We start from the raw sequence: 20,337 nt of genomic DNA, 5'->3' as shown, positions 1-20,337 counted from the left end.
TATCTAGCTCAGTGGTTTGAGCATTGGCCTGCTAAACCGAGGGTTGTGAGTTCAATCCTTGAGGGGGCCATTTAGGGATCTGGGGCAAAAATTGGGGATTGGTCCTGCTTTGAGCGGGGGGTTGGACTAGATGACCTCCTGAGGTCCCTTCCAACCCTGATATTCTATGATTCTAAAGTACAGGGGGCTGGACTGGATGACCTCTGAAGGTCCCTATCAGCCCTACATTTATAGGATTAAAGTGCACAACATTGATCCAGATTCTCCTCTCACTCATATCAGTGTAAATGAGTAATAACACCATTTATTTTCCAAGAGTGGTGTAACTTGTTTTGTAACCTTAGATAATGCTCTGTGCCTTCATTTCACCATTTGCACAATGAGGACTGTAATATTTCTGCATATCATAAAATGCTTTGTGATGATCATTGTAGGAAAGGCACGATGTAAGTGCTAATTATTGTTTATGTACAGTCTACTTTCCTCCACACAGAGCTGTGGAGAGAAGGCGTACAGGTGTGCATAGATTCAAATACTGTCCTCTTTCTCTCTAGTGGGAAATGAAGGCTGAGGCAAATTCCAGCAACTGCTTATTAAACTTTATAAAATGGCTAGAAAAATAAATATGCAGAGACTGAGAACTTGGCCATGTCGTTGATTAGCTTTGGGATTTCCAACTTGGCGATTGGCTGACAGTGTCAGTGAATGGAACTAGAAACGCTAGGTGTAAGCCTAAGGCAGAACTGGTTGTCTGCCGTGGCTGGCACCAGGTGCAGAGAATAGGTGCTGGATCATGGACACATACAAGATGTTGCTGCTGAAGTGCTGCCATGGATGCTAGAAAAATGGACAATTAAAATCCACAAACCTTGGCTGGTTGAATCTGGTCTGGAAAGGCTGCAGAATTCCAGCCTTTCACCATATGGCCCAGATGCTCTGTTTGGTCTTAGGAAGCTCTTGTCGGCTCGTACAGCAGGTGGGATGCTCAGAATAGAGAAATGAGCACTGCAGGGCTGCCTGCAGCTCAGACTCATCTCAGGCACTTTCTGTGTCTCCCATTTGATGGACTGGGACCCAGAGAGCTAACGCTTATTTGCGGAATATATTCAGGGGGGCAAACCCCTGCCTCCCTGGGTGTGCAAAGGAGGGCACGGAGGGAGGTAAGATCTGGGGATTGCTGCATGGCTCCTCTTTTCCTGTTTTCCCACTCCATCAGAAAGGCTGCACAAGCGGCCTGGAGATGCCATCTATTGGAGTAGCCTGTGGTGAACAGTTCTGTGGCCACTACATGAGGAGGGTGGTAGTGGGGCTTTGATTCCTTTGCCTTGTCGCCTCTCATAGGTGCCCAGAAGACCGGCTGCTCCAGACAGGCTCTGGGCAGAGTTTGTGCCCCATAACCAGTCATGATACAATGATCATACATTTATCAATCAGCCTGAGGCCTCTGCAAACACTTTCTCCTACCGCACCATTCTGCCTCGTTTGAGATCCGAGGGGATGCTTGAGTTGGCTGCTGGCGGAGTGTTCTCCATCAGGGCCCCTCCTTTGGAATTATCCCCTCCCTGCCATGGCCCTGGTGGGAAGTAGCTCGCACCAGAGGACCTTCCGGAGCCTGTCTGTGTGAGCAGGCATTGGCAGAGGACTAGGGCTGGTGAGGGGGGTAGGCAAGCGCAGTGGGTGGGGATTTTGAACCCCTTCTGTTCGGCGAGTAGGTGAGACATGGCAGGGTTGGGGAAGGGGGAGAAATGCTGCTGCTTTTGATCATTTATGTTTTGTAACACTTACGTTCTTGGGTTTCTAAATGTAGATTAAGGGCTCACTGGGGTGGAGTTCTGTAAAGATCAAGACTGAAATGAATGAATGGATAGACCATTTTAATTGGATTACTTCTCTTCCTAATGTTGTGTCCTTCATGATGCTGCTTTGACATGAACTGTCCTCTGCATGTTTAAATACGATTGGCACTTCCCCTTGCTAAGTCAAGCATTGATAGTGCCTGTCAAGACCCCACAGTGATCTCCAGTTCTTTAAAACAACAACAACAAAAAATGGATGTAGATCAAAGCCACCTTGGCAGAAGGTGGAGCTTCTTGCAGGACATCCCAGGAGTTCCAGGTCCCTGAGCCTTGTGACCAGGAATGCAAACCGCTCTATTGATCCTGACATTTCTAACAAGCCCATCGCCGTGGTATCAGTGCTTCAGTATCCCATCCTGCCTGGCAGTCAGATGGAAATTCACACATAGTCATTCTTATTAAATCAAGATTCAGCTGCATATTCCGAGTCTCCTAATAAATACAAATGGTGTGTGGTATAAATAGCACTCAGCATGAAGGGATTGAAGTTAACATCTTAACTCATTTGAGATGACCGTATAGAGCTGATTCATGGGCCTGCTTCCCTCTGCTACTCAGAAGTTATGCAGTATTAATAAGTGCAAGTCAATTGTGTACTTATTTTCCCTACCCCTTTCACATGCTGTTTATTCTCTCGCTATATGAAAAGCCTCCAAAGCATCTTCTAAAGAAGTCAGCTTAATGTGATATTTTTCTTGCTGAATGGAGTTGACCTTTCAAATTCCGCTTTTTTTCCTCATCATCGTCCTAGATCTGCTAAACACGGTTTGCTCTTTTTAAAAAAAAAAAATTAGTTCCTGACTCTTCTTCTCCCTTTCTCCCCCCACCTTATGGTATTGAACAGCAGAAAAAGGACCTTGGGGAAATTAGATGCTATTGCAGGTAAAAGGGGTTGGGATAAATCCACTGAAAGCACAACCCTCTGTATACACTTGCCAGGTTTTCTCTTGAAGATTTAGTTTATGGCCTACAGCAGATTCCAAACTTCGTATGATTTATTTTTTTTAAGCTGGCCACAAAAACAAGAGAATATTGTAGCTAATTATGCCCAATATGTTTCAGCTTTATTTGCTTTATAGTGAATTAAAATTCCTGGCTGGGACTGAAAAAGCAAATATTTGATATTGCATTTGCCCCAAATAAATAACCTGCAGTATGTTATGGATGGAATCTGCGAAGGAATCCTTTCTCATATCCATTCTAATTTGAGGTAGTGTTCCTATTTTCAGTGTTTAATATCTTTTCCCCTGAGGCCTCAGTTGCTCACTTCCATTTCATGCACTGGATTATTTTCTTTCTGAAAAAAAAATCTCTTTTATATGTTTCTTATTTTTCATTGCTTGTTTGGCAATTAATTGGGCTCTCATTAGAAATACACTCCTATAATTGGGTGCACTCCGGGCCAGCCATAATCGCAAGGAGGTGTAGCCAGAAATGTTTATCCCGCTTCCACACACTCCTGATCAATGCAGAATCTGCATGTGACCATTGTACTCTTATCTCTGTTATGAATTCAGCCAGAACCATAGAATTGAACACCCTCTAGGATCTGCCCCTAGAATCTGCCCCATTCTTTGAGGCAGTACAGTCTAGTAGCGAGGGTACTGGATTCAGAATCAGGAAATCAGGGTGCTGTTCTCCCCCTCTGTTGGGTGACCTGTGAGTTCCTCTCCCACCCTTTCTTTGTTGCCTGTTTAGACTGTAAGCTCCTCAGGGCTGGGGCCCTCTGTTTGTACAGCACCTAGCACACATTTGATTCTGATTTTTTTGTGTGTAAGAAATACTTTACTAAATATTTTTGGGTGTTTGGATATTTTTTAAACCTACCTTTTTTTTGGTTACATTCCCTCCCTTTCTCCATATTTCTGTTTTTCTGCTGAAAAGGAGAGTCGGCGGGAATGGTGAGAGAGGGTGAGAAAAAATCCCCAACTTGCAGTGTTTTCAGTGTTGGGGAGTTTGGCAAGGTGGAAGGATCCAGGGGAAATGTGCAAAAATTTTGAAAGGGAGATTGTTTTCCCATTAAACTTTCTTCTTTTCTTTTAAAGCCAGTATTCAATAAAAGAAAAAAACGAACCCTCTTCTAATAAATAAGAACAATTTAGACTTGACATGAATGAGAACTATTTGAGACACTTCACTTTTGGGTGTAGCTCTCCTAGACAAGCCTGATTGCCCTTATATGGCAGCAGGACTGGAGGAGAAGAAAATCAGCAACTCATTTACTCTCCCTGAGCCTGGAAATTAGAGCCCAGCTTTTGTTTGGGACCGTGCCATTCAGAAGGACAGCCCTAAGTCTGCTCCCTATCTACTATAATATTGAAAACCCGCTTGCTTAATGCAGTTAGTGACAGGGCTTGTCTGTCTGATAACTCACAGGCTGACTGACAAGCATAGCAAACCCCCGTAGTGGCACTGCTAGCTGTTTCACTGTTAAATGTTCCTTCTGTGATAATTATCCGGCAAGAATATGTTTATTTGTGAAGAGCAGGGCCATTGTGAAATTAGGCTATCCCGGGGGAACAAGCACACAATGGGCCGATTCTGTGAATGGACTAGGGGAGAAGTTGCCTAGAGTATCAATGGACAAATGGCAATGTTTTGATATCTTATGGCTTTTGCCAGGGTCCTGCCCCTACCTCTTGGACACTGTCTAGGAGGGGAGATAAAAATAAAAATATATTTTTAAAGTTCGATTTAAAATTATGCCAACCTAGGTTCAGTCCTAAACTTACTATCATCCATTCAAATAATTGAAATGGATTAAAAATATATTCAAACAGTACAGGTTTGCTGCCAAAGTTTTAAAGAAAGTCAAGCCACTGAACCAGTGGAAGTCACTGGCTGACCACCTGGAGTCAGGTTCTAAACTAACTTTTGACCGTAGTAGCCTCTTCTGCAGGTACGGCGAGAATATTTGCTTCACTTTGGTTCATTTGGCCAGTTCGGTTCAATGACTGGGCCATTCAAAGTTGAAAGATCATTTGGGAGTTGAAAAAGCAGGAAAGCTTATTTTTCCTCATTCCAAGCAATGACTAAAAACAGGGTGTGGCAGGATGAAATCTACTAGGTTTAGAATCCTGAAGGACATGGTGAACAGAAACAATCAGTTCAATTCACTAACTACATATGTCAGGGTTCCCTCCCCACTCTGAACTCTAGGGTACAGATGTGGGGACCCGCATGAAAGACGCCCTAAGCTTATTTCTACCAACTTAGGGTAAAACTTCCCCAAGGCACAAACTTTTTGCCCTTGGAGGGTACGTTGCCACCACCAAGTGATTTAACAAAGAATTAGGGAAAGGACCACTTGCAGTTCCTATTCCCCCAAAATACCCTCCCCCCCCCCCCCCGTCTCACACCTCCTTTCCTGGGGAGGCTTGAGAATAAACAAGATGAGCACAGACCAGCCGTGGGTGTTTAGGACCCTAAACACCCAATCAGATTCTTAAAAAACAAAACTTTATTAGAAGAACAAAACAAAGGTAAAAGAACAACTCTGCAAGATTAGAATGGAAGATAATCTCACAGGCAGACAAATTCAAAACATAGAGATCCCTCTAGGCAAAATCTTAAGTTACAAAAAGACACAAAAATAGGGATACACATTCCCTCCAGCACAGCGAATTTCACAAGCCAAAAACGAAAGGAAATTTAATGCATTTTCTAGCTAGATTATTTATTAACTCTATAGGAGTTGGATTGCTTGCTTTCTTGATCTGTCCACAGCAGAGGCATCACACAGACAGACAGACAAAGCTTCCCCCTCCCCTCAGATTTGAAAGTATCTTGTCCCCCTTATTGGTTCTTTTGGTCAGGTGCCAGCCAGGTTACTGTAGTCTCTTAACCCCTTACAGGTAAGAGGATTTTATAGTACTGTATCAGAGCTTCTTAACCCCTTCCCTTTATATTTATGACAACATATAATACTTCATTTGTTTAATTAATCAGTTAGCTTTCAATGCAAAACATGTTTTGATAGACCTACTCTTTTTGTTTCCAGTACATTTTAGGTAGTTTTATTTAACTAATAGAAAAAAAATTAAAATGCTGATTTTGTGCATTTTTAATTGAACTCCAATTTCCATCCAAATGCAGCATAATGCAAAACTCAAGTAAAAAGTAAATCACCTACTAAATTAGAAATGCATCAGTCATCATTTTCTAACATAAAAAAGTATAAAGAATCTGAATACATTTGTTAAACTGTATAATTGCGTAAATAAAGGTCTATAAATATAGTGTATCCCCCTGATTAGCAAAAAGAAGTACCAAATTATACCAATCAATGAGAATCAATCTTTCTATGGGAAAATAACTAAAAAAGTACAAGTGAAAAACAAGATTAAAATCAATTGATTTTAATCAAAAAGATTTTAATCAGCAAGCAGGAAATCTTGATTTAAATAATTTGCCCTGCTGTCTCATGCTGATATCTGGAACTTGAAGGAACACTTGCTAAATATTTTGCCTGTCTTTGCTTTATGCAGACATCACAGACTCTAAGAACAATGAATAAGGACAATGTATATTGCAATGCCCAAGAGAAATAGCCTAGTTCAGAGCAGAATAAAATCAGGTATCAGGACAGCCCCATCCTATTCTGTTCAGGCTCTTATGCCACACTCAGCACAGTGGCATCTGAACTCCATTTTGGTGTTCTGAAGTAGCCTTTTTCTTTACCAGAAAAACTGGCTTTGAGGGTTTTTTTAGTCTAAAGCAGGGGTTCCCAAACTTGGTTCGCGGCTTGTTCAGGGTAAGCCCCTGCAGGCTGCAAGATGCTTTGTTTACCTGAGCATCCACAGGTACAGATGCTCGCAGCTCCCAGTGGCTGTGGTTCCCCATTCCCGGCCAATGGGAGCTGTGGGAAGCTGTGGCCCGGCCCGCGCGGCTTCCTGCACTTCCCATTGGCCGGGAAAGGCGAACTGCAGCCACTGGGAGCTGCGAGCAGCCATACCTGTGGACGCTCAGGTAAACAAAGTGTCTCGCAGAGCACCAGTGGCTTACCCTGAACAAGATGTGAACCAAATTTGGGAAACCCTGGTCTAAAGAAAGAATGTTTTAAGAACATAAAAACAGCCATAGTGGGTCAGACCAATTTTCCATCTAGCCCAGTATCCTGTCTTCTGACAAAGGCCAATGCCAGGTGCTTCAGAGGGAATGAACAGAACAGGACAATTACTGAGTGATCTATCCCTTCTTGGCCAGTCCCAGCTTCTGGCAGTTGGAGGTCTGGAGACACCCACAGTATGGGGTAGCATCCCTGATCATCTTGTCTAATAGCCATTGATGGTCCTATTCTCCATGAATGTATCTAATTCATTTTCTAATTCATTTCATTCATTCATTCAGTTACACTTTTGGCCTTCATAACATCCCCCAGCAACAAATTTGACAGGCTGGCTGTGCCTTGTGTGAAGAAGTACTTCCTTTTGTTTGATTTAAACCTGTTGCTTCTTAATTTCATCAGGTGACCCCTAGTTCTTGTATTATGTGAAGGGGTCAATAACACTTCCTTATTCACTCTCTCAACACCAGTCATGATTTTATAGACCTCTGTCATATCCTCCCTCAGTCTTCTCTTTTCTAAGATGAACAGCCCCAGGGTTTTAAATCTCACCTGGTATGGAAGCTGTTCCACCCTCCCACCCCCCAGTTGTTTCTTGTTGCTCTTCTCTGTACCTTTTCCAATTCTTTTTGATATGGGTCAACCAGAACTCCATGCACTATTCAAGATTGTGCCAAATTCCATTCTCATTACCCCAATATAATTCCAGAGTAAGTGAGATCAAGCAAGCACACGCATGAAATATGCTTAACAATTGCGACTACAAGTAATTTTAGGGGTAGTGCGAGCAGAGTGATCTCTTCAACAACATTTGTGATTCTGATACCGCTGCTCTGTTTGGCTCTTTCCATAAAACTTGTGAAGTCAGTGCTGTTCACCCATTGGCTTCAGTGTGGAGCGTGGGTCTCCTGATAGCTGGCAGTGTTTCTGCTTCTGCTACCACTGCTTAATTTGAACACTTGTAGCCTAAGTCTGCAAGACTTTTCAACCAGCTGTTTTCCTAATGTAGTGGTGGGGTGACTTGACCACCTCCTGGGGTCTAACTCTTCAGCTCTGAGCTCCTAAGGGAATATAAGAGGGTGCAGAGTGGTGTTCCCTTTACTGGAATTGCTTGGATATCCACCATTCACGTAACAAGCACTCTCTTGGTACATTGGTCAGCTGTATACAGTTGCATGTCACTGTAATGCCCTATTATTTCTATTTATTTACTAAGTCTTTGCAGATGGAGTCCCTGAGTTTGCCTTGCAAAATGATGAATTCTAACCAGAGAACGGTTTATGTATCTCCTTTATTTTATTTATTTATATGCATTTCATTCCTAAACTCTGGGTGCATTTAGTGTTTAGCATTATTAAGAACACAAATTTTAATAATAACAAAAATCAAACCTTAAAAACATGCGTGCAAGATAATGGGCTCTGTTCCTTCCCCCACAGAACAGCTTCATTCCACCATCCTTCCCCAGCCACCATGAAACCATATGAATCTTACAGTATGTCCCACAGGTCACCAAATCTAGGCTCTCTCTATGTAGGTATGCAATATCACCAAGGTATCTGAGCTTGGACCGATGAAGATAGAGATTAGAGCTGGTTGAAATATGGACATAGTAATCAAAATGGAACCATTTTTTTCTATGATTTTCATGGAATATTTTTGGGAAAAAATTCATATTGTTGGTTTTCCTTTTCCTTTTTTTTTTTTTTTTGTCCACTGACTGTAATAGAATGAATGAAGGCCAAGATATTCTGTTTTCATTTTTCATTTTGGTACTCCGTATCTTTTCAAAACGTCCTCCATTTTGGGAAAAGAAAGTATTGGGAAAAAGGAAATAATCTCTGACACTCCAGTTCTTCCAAAGTTGAGCACATTCTGAAAAGTTAAAGTAGCAAAAATAAAACTGGAAAAAGAAATGAAAAAGTGTGTGTGGAGGGGGGAGAAAGCAGGGGGGTAAGAGGAGAAAAAAACAAACCCAAGCTAAGATGTCATTCATTGGGGTGTGGGGAAGGGGGAGAATGAAGGAAGAGGAGAAAAGAAGAGAAAGAACAAACATGAACGTTCAACATTTCAATGTTTGAAAAAAATTTAAATGTCAAGGAAAAAAACAGAAAAAATTCAAACACACAAAAGTCTTTTCTCAAAGTTCTAAGTTGAGAAAAAAAAAGTCCATATTTCATGGGGAGGGGGGAAGTTATGACCAGCTGTAATAGAAAGTTCCAGTGTTAAGGACCACTTTTGCCAATTAAGCGCTCATTTGAAATTTTCAAATCACCTGACACTGTACTTTCCAAGTCCTTGATTGTTCTGAAGTGATTAACTTGTGTAATCTGCAACTTGCTCTGTCCAATGAGACCTCTAAAAAAGGGAGATCTTCTGTACTTCATGGACAGTAAAACTCTCTTGTTACTTTTTCTAGGGGTTGGGCTTATCCCCAGAATCTTTGCCTGAAAGTTCCCCATCTCTGGACTGTTGAGCTCAGTAGCCAGCAGGCTCCCTCCCTCCATTTTAGAACCGGAAGGTGTATGGATACTATACACACAATGAAGCCGTTTAGTCAGTTAAAAGCTCAGGAATGGGAGCCAGGGGACCATTCAGGGATCTGCGGCAAAAATTGGGGATTGGTCCTGCTTTGATCGGAGGGTTGGACTAGATGACCTCCTGAGGTCCCTTCCAATCCTGATATTCTCTGATTCTATGTTCTGTTCCTGGTTCAGCCACAGACTTTCTTGGGCTTTGGGCCAGTCACTTTCTTCCCTTCAGTTGAGTAGTATTACCTTACCTCACAGGGGTGTGCTGAGTTTTTGAGTCATTAATGTTTAGAAAGCAGTCTAAGATCATTAGATGGGAAGTACTGTTGGCACGATTCTCAGCGCGTGTCTGTTGGCCCAGTTCCATTCACTTCAACAGAACTACATCTGTGGAACTTTAGTACCGGACTGCTCCTTTTTGCTATTTCCCCCTACAACTGGGAGGAAAAACAGTGACTGGTGCATGTGTGATGTCTTGTGCTGACTGTGGGATATCACCCAGAGTTCATGAGGAGCTCAATGAAAGCACCAGATTCATTTCATGCCAAATGCAACATCAAACGCATGGATCTTCTTCCGTCTTTCCATTCAAGTCATTTTATCATCATTATTCTTTGATCATTCCTATCAAAGGGGCCAAATTCTGCCTTCCCATGTGTGTGCAGGTCTCCTGTTGAAGTCAGAGGGAACCCCACACGTGCATTTTAGAGCAGGGTGTCTTACCCATAGATTGCCAGTGCTCTTGTTCAGGCTATGCCTCCAATGACGGTATATTCCAGCTTGATTTTCCTTTAAATTTGGAGGCTTCTTCCAAAGAAGGAAATTACACCCGATTGGCACAACATTGTCAAAATCAATTGCCATGTGATACCATGGTCCTGTGGTTATGGTGCAGGTCTGGGACTCAGGGAACCAGAGTCCTGTCTATGCCACAGACTCCTCGGAAATCATGGGCAAGTTTCTTCATTTCTCATCATCTGTAAAATGGGGATAACCTTTCCTTTGTCTATTTGGATTGCAAACTCTTTGGGGCAGGGACTGTCTGTTACTGTGCTTATGTACAGAGCCTAGCATAATGGGGCTGTGATCTCAGTTGAAACCTCCTACACACTACCGTAACACAAATAATGATAAGTAGGCACTCTTGTAATACAAAAAGATAATGTAATTGGACCCAGGAATCTGGGACAATTGTGGAATTAGACATCCAATAATTTATCCGTCCCTTGATTAATTTTCATCATGGCTATTTCCTAATGTTGACTTCGATGGCAATTAGGATAAATTAAGCTTCTAATGAACACACAATTGCTGGACTAGAATGGGATTATGGTAATTGTTAGTGTGGAGATGTTCAGAAATTGGTTTCAGAAGCTTTTAGAAGAGTTAGTTATCTGACCAAAAACGAGATCAATGCAGCTGGTGCCAATTAAAGCAAATAGACTAAAGAATGCAAACAGTCTAATTTTGAATTTATTAACAGCATTAAAGCCTATACAGACAATGCAGCTTGCATTTTGAGCATTATTGGGGGAAGAAAAATGTGTCTTTAGAAAGTTGAAGGTCAGTTTTCATTTCCATTTGTCTTCTAAAGCATTTTAAAGGAAAGCTGTTCTGTTAGAATATATGTGGCTAAGCATCAGACATGGACCTTTGGGAAACCTCAAATTACTAGTAATTAACTTTATTGCATGGGGTTAATTAATAAGAGGTAACTTAAATGGGCAGAAAATGTGTTCATCAGTTCATGATACAATTCTGTAAGTGATGATAACACAGTATTGTGCTTAGCACTTCACATCTTTTAATAAGTATTTATTCTTTCCAAACCCCTTTGAGGTGGGTGTTACTCTCCCCATCTTACAGGTGGCAGAATTGAGATGTACAAGCCTCCACGGAAGCAGGGAATACAAGTAGCATTTTGGTGCAGTGGCTAAGGCAGGAAAGGTGTGTCGCCGGAGGGAGGAAGCATGGCTAAGGTGGACAGATCTGCACCCTTGCAAGCCCAATGTGATCCACTGAAGTGGGAGTGAAACTTTAAGGTAGCCTAATGGCTGCTCTAGCTTGTACTAGGGGTTGTCCCATGGCCCCAGAGGACATAAGAGCCAAGACAAATTCTGCCCCATAAAGCTGGCCAGAGGTTTGAAATGTCTTATCCATTAGACCACCCTGCTTTTCTAGGGCGAAGTGGCGAGGGTGCAGATATATTTTTCAATTGAACTGTGGTTGAGTTAAGGAATTTGCAGAAAAGACATTAAAGAAGGGGAATAGACATTCGAGAGTCATGTGTTCCATTTCTGGAGATGCAGGTGACCTTGAGAAAGTCACTGCATCTCTCCATGCCTAAGCTTGTCTGTCTGTAAATAAGGATAGGAATACCTGCTTCACATGGGTGCTGCGGGGGGGGGGGGGGGGGGGGGAGTTAATTAGCATTTGTACAATGCCTTGGGCTCTTTCTGCTCAGTGGAGTTGTACAAATGCCAAGTAACATTGATGGGCTCTGTCAGCCACTACACAGGCTACACCTGAAGGGGACGGGACAGGACAGCAAAAGGCTGGATTTATGGCATTTGGGTAAAATTTTCAACAGTGCCTGAGTCCATGGAGAAAGTCAGTGGAACTAACTCAGGCCTTTTCAAAGTGCTTCCTCTTTATTCTTCCTTTGGGACATCCAGGGTTCCTGTCTCCCATAAGAGGCAGGAGTCTGGCCACTAGCGCCAACAGCACCGTGAGATTTGTATGGATCTCTGTTGAGGTTCATGGCCAGCGACCCAGAGGTCTTGTGCCTCTTCGCTGACTCCGAGTTCTTCACTTCCCCTCTAGCCCATTGGCAGGGCAACTCATGCAGGAATCCCGCTATCAATAAATACTGGTTGCTACCCCTGAATATGCCTTCAGCGGTGGGGCATTCTGACTTATGGAGTGGGGCAGCAGGTAAATTAATGTCAACAGTGGCCTTCACAGAAGTTCGGGGAATTGTGTCACAGAAAGCAGCTGTCCTCACTGATCCATTCTTTCCCTGCAACTCAAGTAGGGTTGATGAAATAGTACAAGGTGGAGCAATTGTAGAGTCAACCTCTGCATGTGTTCTGAAAGTGTAACGCCGAAAGACCCCGGTCGTTGGTGGGCAGGAGCGAACCTGGGGCCTCTGGAGTTTAGTGCATGAGGCTCTACTGCGTGAGCTAAAAGCCAACTGGCTGTTATCTAAGGCTGTAGAGCAGACTCAACCTCTCTCTCTCTCCTTGTCTAAGTGGTCTCAGTGCCACTAGATGAGACAGAACACCACACCGAGAAGGTGTGTGGGTTACACAAGCTTTTTGCATCTGGTACTTTGATGCTTAATGACCCTTGTCTAGGTATGAATATAAACAGCAATTTGTTTGTCAGAGCCCTAGAGGAAGCAAGCTTTGCAAAGATCTTAAAGTTGCAGACCTCCGTTAAATGACACAGTGGGATCGTTAGTAAATGGTGACGCGAACCACAGAAAAAACCCCGGTGTCTTTTTGTGCATGTGCCGTCCCCACAGAGCAGCCGAGCATGCTCCCCCCTGCGCAGGGCTACAGCTGGTGTAAATCAGTGTAGCTCCATTGACTTCACTGCTGATTTACCCCAGCTGAGGATCTGTCCTGTGGAAAGGAGCAAAGGCTGGGCAGTTACAGCACGGGAACAGATCATGCAGTTGTAGTGCATGTGGAGTGGATGGATTGTCTTTCTTTCCCATCTACATCTAAGTGAATCACTGTGTGTTATGACAAAGCTCTGTCCTTGCCTCCGTGAGTCCCGCATTTCCTGGCAGATTTCGCTAGCCTCGGAGGCTCACTGTGACCCTCCACGTAACCCTTCTCTCTCTAGAGACAAGGGTGACAGTCTGCTGAGCCATTTTCATCATAAGCCAGCGAGGGAGATGAGGAGAAGTTATCCTTCCTTGCACAGTCTCTGTTGGCTCCCAGTCTCAGTGATTAATCAGGGAGCAAAGGTGTGGGGGGAGCCCGGGCCCACCCTCTACTCCAGGCTCCAGCCCACAGACCCTAATAGTTTCAGCTATGGTAGCTGACCTTTTAGAAACATGACATGTACAATTCCCTGGGCTACTTCCGCCACAGCAGCGCTCACTTCCTCAAACTCCACTTCACCCTTACCTCAGGGCCTCCTTCCTTGTGCCTGATATGGTGTGTACTACTCAGACTCTCCAACAGCGCAACTTCCTCCCTCAGCTCCTGACATGCACCCCCACCTGGCTGACTGGGAGGCTTTTAACTAGTTTCAGCCAGCCCCTGATTGGCTTCAGGTTTCCCAATCAACCTAGCATTCTCCCTGCCTTCTGGAAAGTTCGTAATTGGCCCCAGGTGTCTTAATTGACCTGGAGCAGCTGGCATTTCACTTATCCTGGTACCAGGGATTTGTTTAGCCTGGAGCTAATATATCTATCTCCCACTACTTTTCTATAGCCACCTGGCCTTGCCCCGTCACAGTATACACGGGTTACTGACTGAAAAACCAAACATACAACATCAAGGAGATTATCCAATACACAGTAGAAAATAAAAACATTGGGGCAAGCTCTGCTTTCAGTTACGCTAGTGTAACTCCATCTGAGTCAACAAAGTGACTCTGGTTTTACATCGCTGTAATGGAGATCAGAATTTCTTACTTCACTTTAGATTGGATTTGCCTCCCACAGCTTCTGCTTCTATTCAGTTCCCTTGCTGCATACGGTTATACCTCTTTCTTCTTTTAATACTTACGTGGCAATAATGCTTTGGAGGAACACCAACTAAAATGAAGAGATGAACAGAGAATACACAATTCATAAACACATTTTTTGTCCTTTTCGTTGAGGCTTATGTATTGTTTGTACTTCCACAGCTGAGGTGCAGCTTAATTTGTATAGCTGCAAACCACATTAGACCAAAGGAGAAAGGGGTGGGGCGGGGCGGGGGGGAGGAAAGCCTTCTCTTTTGAAACAAGAAAAGGAGTACTTGTGGCACCTTAGAGACTAACCAATTTATTTGAGCATGAGCTTTCGTGAGCTACAGCTCACTTCATCGGATGATGAAGTTATATTCATCCAATGAAGTGAGCTGTAGCTCACGAAAGCTCATGCTCAAATAAATTTGTTAGTCTCTAAGGTGCCGCAAGTACTCCTTTTCTTTTTGCGAATACAGACTAACACGGCTGTTACTCTGAAACCTATCTTTTGAAACAAGATCTTCTATAGCTTTTTCACCTGGTATTTGTTCTCCTTATCTGAGATCAGAATGAAAGTGGCATTTTGGTTTCTTAGGGACAGAAACAAGCTGGGTATTTTGTTGTTCGTAAGGGCTTCTCTTTGAATGTATTATGTGTGGTAATGGGTATCTGTTCTGAATGTTGTTGTTTCGAGTGGATCAGAGGAAGAAATAATTATTTCAGCCATTGTGTGAAGTGATGCCATTCCAGGAAGCTTTGGGCGGGGGGAAGGCGGGGGACACTTCCTTGCCTGTGCTATCTCTGCTGAAATGCTTACAATTAATTGGCTTTTTTAACATCTCCAATTAGATGTTTGCCCAACTACTGTGAACATGGAGGAAAATGCTCCCAGTCCTGGACCACCTTTTACTGTGATTGTAACGAAATGGGTTACATGGGAGAAACCTGCCATAACTGTAAGTAAACCAGTTAAGCATACTTGGATAAGGCTGGCCTGAATGAGATTGTGGTGCTAAAGCACAGATGGAGTGCTTCGAGAAATCATCTGTTATTACAGGAAGCAATAGACTCTGCTCAGACAGGATTGCAAAGGGTCAGCAGTTAGACTACAAACAGCCAAGAAATTCATTACACAAACACACAAGTCTCTTGACACACTTGAAGAAGAATTTCTGGAGATAAATCAAAAGTCAAAGGACACTCTTTCATTCTCCTTTATCTTATTTTCTCATCTCCTTTTTTTCAGCAGCCACCAAAGAATTGGGTTTCTTTTTCTAACTTGCTGTTTCTGTATTTTTCACATTTTAACGGTTCATCAAGATATCTTGCTGTAGAAAAATGTGTGTGTGTATTTTTGAGGGACTGGTCATACCACTGCTATTTCGCACGCCCATAATAGTGATGGGAACAGGTAGTGTGGTGAAGAGGGGGGGTTAAGTCTGATGTCAGGTGATCGGTACTTGTGCCAATGGTAACATGTCTGTGGGCTGCAGAGGATATGTTCTGTTAAATAATTTTTTTATTGTATATGGTTTTGTAACATCATGTGTGTGGGGAGGCAACTTTAACTGTTTCACAACAAAGTTTTTACATATTAATATAACTGTGTATTAATTATATCTGGTCAAAATGTATCAAATGACTATGTTCCGATGACATTTCAGAATTTAAAATACTGTAGCAGGGTAGCTACATAGCTGTTCAATTTCCTTTGTACTTTTATTACATTCAAATTTTGGAGTGAAAAAGTGAAACATTTAAAGAAAACATTCCTAATTTGGTTCTCTGTTGTTTGCCCAGGTCTAATGTCCATTCATTAATAGGCATACAAAGAGGAATATGTGCATGCGTACACACACACACACACACAGAGATGTGCACACACACACAGAGGCATATATACATCTCTGTGTATGTCCACCAAGGGGCTTGAGGGATAAAACTTTTTACCTCCCTCATTGGTGCCAGGGGGAGAATACAGACTAGGCCATGCTTCATTTGCATTTTTATTATCAACCTCTCTGCCATGAAAATTTTGAGTGTTTTGGTTAATTTTCCTTTAAGTTTTGAGTATAGAAGTAATTAATTCTATTTCACCTTATAGTGTAACAAGATGGCAAAAGAACTGTACTAAATATTCCCTGGTTGAGAGGTCACTCTAACCAAAACCCAGTGTGCAGGGGTGTGGTCTTGGAGCATGAGAGCAGAGTAAAAGCCTTTCTTACTTTGTGGTGAGAGGTCTGATTCCAAGACCCAAGGACTTTGTATTATGAGTTTTTGTGTAAATGCCACACTAACCCATCTCCAACATGATCCGTTTCTTGTGGAATAAGGGTATGCCATGCAGGAGTGGTGGCAAGAGCCCAATCTTTATTATTTGGCCTCAGTCACATAACATAGTCTCAGGTTCCAAAAGGTTACAGCTCTGTTAAATGCTTCGTGACCCTTATTCCAGTAGCTTCTGTTACCTCCTTAGACTCTCATCTCCCACTTCTGTATTTCTGTGATTTTAAGGCTAAGAGCTATATTATAGCTTTCAGAAAGTCTATCCTTTCTTGGCTTTATTAGCCTTTCAGCAGAGCACTGAACACTGGTATAAAAGATGACGAGAAATGTCTGAAATGGCTAAATTCTCCAAGTTCTGGAGTTGTCCATATATCCAAATGCTTTGGGAGAAGGTAATTAACAGAATTTAATTTAACTCTTGATATTTGCTTTGGTATGTGATGAATCTTGCACATACCTTTCTATGCATCTTGAACATGCCTCAGTGGCCTTTCTGGCTGCCAGAGGATGACCCCTATAAGACTGGAAATGTCCTAGAGCTCTCAATTCAGTGCAGGCGTAGTATAAGTGAGTCCCTTATAAGTGAGTCCCTGAGCCTTGAAAGGAGTCTCTTAATAATAATGCCACTCAGGGTTGCCAACTCTGAGGCACAAAAAAAGGGTCATCTTGCTGGACCTCATATCCCACCACTTACAACCCATATACCACCTGCCCACCCCACACCCAGTGCACTGTTTTCCCACCCCACTCCAAGAACATGGTACCAGCTCAGGGGATTCCTGCTCTTGGGGCTGCCCTGGGCTTTGACCTTGCCAAGCAGGACACTGTGCTGGCCGACTGCCCCCCGCTCCCGCCTGGTGGTGACCCCTGCAGCCAGTAACTGCCCAGAGGTGACTGGGCGTGCCATCTCCAAGCTCCCCCATCCTGCTTGCTGCTCCTGAGACGTCCCTCCCAGTGACTCCCAGACACTCCAGAGCCAAATCTGCCTCTGGGCAGGTGCTTCCACGATGCAGCTCCCCTCAGGACAGCCACCAGGGGCTGAGGGATCCCATGGGAACATGACTGGCAAAACCCAGGACTTTTAGTATCCCAGGACAGCTACCTAAAAGATGGATGATCTGGAGGCAAACCAGGACAACTCTCACTGTTACTGCACAGAACGCTTCTGATCTGAGATTCCTAAAGTGTTTCATGTACATTGAGCCATATCCTCAGCTTCCGTGGAGCTGCACCATTTAAAACCAGCTGAGGGCCTGGCCCATTGTCCCATAAAACCTCTGTAAAGTAGAGAAGTACTATACCCATTTTATGGATTGGTCAAATGAGCTTTGGAGAGGGTAACTAATTGGCTTCTAGCAGTAAGTCAGGTAGAGTAGCATCCAGGAGTACTGAATGGACAGTTTCCTGCACTAACCACTACATAATGTTGTCACTATCAGTGCACTCCCAGGATAGATGCTTCCTAAAGTATTTGGACATCTGTATTGGAGGTTTATGACTCAGCCATGCATGTGCTCAATAGTCATATCAAGCCTACTCTTTCTTGCATAAGCTCCTCTCATAGCATCTTTTCCATATGTGAATATGAATTGTCTTTCTGTCTGCTGAGCCTGTTGTAAACATCTTATCTGCACTCCCCTTCAGCACAGATATCTGCAGAATGTTCAAGGTTCCTCCCCCACTCTGAACTCTAGGGTACAGATGTGGGGACCTGCATGAAAACCTCCTAAGCTTATCTTTACCAGCTTAGGTCAAAAAGTTCCCCAAGGTAGAAAATATTCCACCCTTTGTCCTTGGATTGGCCGCTACCACCACCAAACAAATACTGGTTACTGGGGAAGAGCTGTTTGGAAACGTCTTTCCCCCCAAATACTTCCCAAAACCTTGCACCCCACTTCCTGGACAAGGTTTGGTAAAAAGCCTCACCAATTTGCCTAGGTGACTACAGACCCAGACCCTTGGAACTTAAGAACAATGAACAATCCTCCCAACACTTGCACCCCCCCTCCCTTTCCTGGGAAATGTTGGATAAAAAGCCTCACCAATTTGCATAGGTGACCACAGACCCAAACCCTTGGATCTGAGAACAATGAAAAAGCATTCAGTTTTCTTACAAGAAGACTTTTAATAGAAATAGGAGTAAATAGAAGTAAAGAAATCCCCTCTGTAAAATCAGGATAGTAGATACCTTACAGGGTAATTAGATTCAAAACATAGAGAATCCCTCTAGGCAAAACCTTAAGTTACAAAAAAGATACACAGACAGAAATAGTTATTCTATTCAGCACAATTTTTTTTCTCAGCCATTTAAAGAAATCATAATCTAACACATACCTAGCTAGATTACTTACTAAAAGTTCTAAGACTCCATTCCTGGTCTATCCCTGGCAAAGGCAGCATAAAGACAGACAGACCAGACCCTTTGTTTCTCTCCCTCCTCCCAGCTTTTGAAAGTATCTTGTCTCCTCATTGGTCATTTTGGTCAGGTGCCAGTGAGGTTACCTTTAGCTTCTTAACCCTTTACAGGTGAGAGGAGTTTTCCTCTGGTCAGGAGGGATTTTAAAGGGGTTTACCCTTCCCTTTATATTTATGACATAGGTCCTTTTCTTTTGTGTCTTCAAAAAAAACAAGCAAACAAACAATAATTTATTTCTTTGTTTTCTTTATCTTTCTTTCTCTCTTCAATAGCACAATGGATTTTCTGCTCTGGAATTTGTTCCTGGTGTTCCAAGCTGGAGCAAGTAGGGGACAGACTCCACACTTTTCAGGTCTGCCTTTGTCTGGCCTGACCGCCTTTGAAACAAATGTGCTCCCCCAGTTCACCTCCACGTCCCTCTCTCTGTCTTGGTCTCTGAGCAGCTACATTTCAGTGCTCCCAAGAGCAAGGCACATGTGCTTTGCTTTATCATGACAATCCTATATCCTGCTTCAGCGGTCCTCAGGTTGTCTTTTTTCATTCTCCTTTTCTCCTCTTCCAGCTCCTCCTTTGCCTTCATCCTCCAGCATTGCTCCTGTCAGGAGCAGGTTAGGCATTCCTTGTTCTTTCATCCTGTCTGTCAAGGAGACCCACATGTGATCCTGGGTCTAGTGCAGGGTGCAGTAGCTCTGCAGCCAAGAGACTGACATGCAGCCCTGACCCAAACCTCAGTGGGGCAGGGACCAAACAGAATTGGTTGAAGTGACCCCCCCCACCCCGGCCAGAGGCTTGGTTTGAATTCTAGGGAAATTTTGTGATCCCTGAGAAGGGTGACCAGATAGTAAGTATGAAAAATCAGGACATAGTATGGGTGTGTGGGAAGGGGGGGAATAGGCGCCTATATAAGAAAAAGCCACAAATACTGGGACTGTCGCTATAAAATCGGGACATCTAGTCACTCTATCCCTCAGGATAATAAAAAGATCCCTTGTGATTGGCCATTAAGATGACATTGTGGTTAGATTAATTTTCAGCTGTCTGTGGAAATAACACATTCCTTATAAGATCAATAAATATGTATTTTAAAAAGGGACAATAAGCCATCTGTCATCCAGGCATATCACAGCAGAGTCTATATTAGTCCGTCAATAGCAGAGCTGTCAAAGCCAGTTTTCAGCAGTGGAGATTTCAGTTTTGGGCATTTAACATGACAATTGTTACCCTCACCCTTATAGTACAATCATTCCCATAATTTATTGCCTGCATTAATCCTTCTGCTGTTAAAGCAAGGAGAGAAGGAATATCCCTGATGCATATTGCTTTATTTGTTGTTGCTTACAAGGATGTTTGATGAAACACTCATAATTCTGAGCCTATGAGAGCAAATCCCGTGATGAAATTGCATGATATGCCACCTCTGCCATTAACTAAAGACTTGTTTAATCCACCACAAGGTCGTCTGCCCTCACAGCACCATTGTGGATAAGTTTACCA

General features: G+C 43.1%; 1 protein-coding gene across 7 annotated transcripts in view; it reads left to right on the top strand.

Moving 5' to 3' along the window:
- Positions 1-20,337, top strand: part of CNTNAP5 (contactin associated protein family member 5) — a 426,257-nt gene that overhangs the window by 247,977 nt on the left and 157,943 nt on the right. For all 7 annotated transcript variants that reach the window (XR_007359131.2, XM_075117728.1, XM_075117729.1 and 4 more), the window contains one exon: positions 14,991-15,097. Coding sequence is in view for 6 of the 7 variants with exons in the window: in XM_075117728.1 (XP_074973829.1) it covers positions 14,991-15,097 (107 nt within the window). In the remaining variant the exon portion in view is untranslated. The remainder of the gene's footprint in view (positions 1-14,990; positions 15,098-20,337) is intronic.

This window comes from Caretta caretta, chromosome 11 (assembly GCF_965140235.1).
Source record: "Caretta caretta isolate rCarCar2 chromosome 11, rCarCar1.hap1, whole genome shotgun sequence".
NCBI classification, from domain to species: domain Eukaryota; kingdom Metazoa; phylum Chordata; order Testudines; family Cheloniidae; genus Caretta; species Caretta caretta.
Note: the sequence above shows the minus strand (reverse complement) of the source record. Positions and strands in the feature narration are given on the sequence as shown.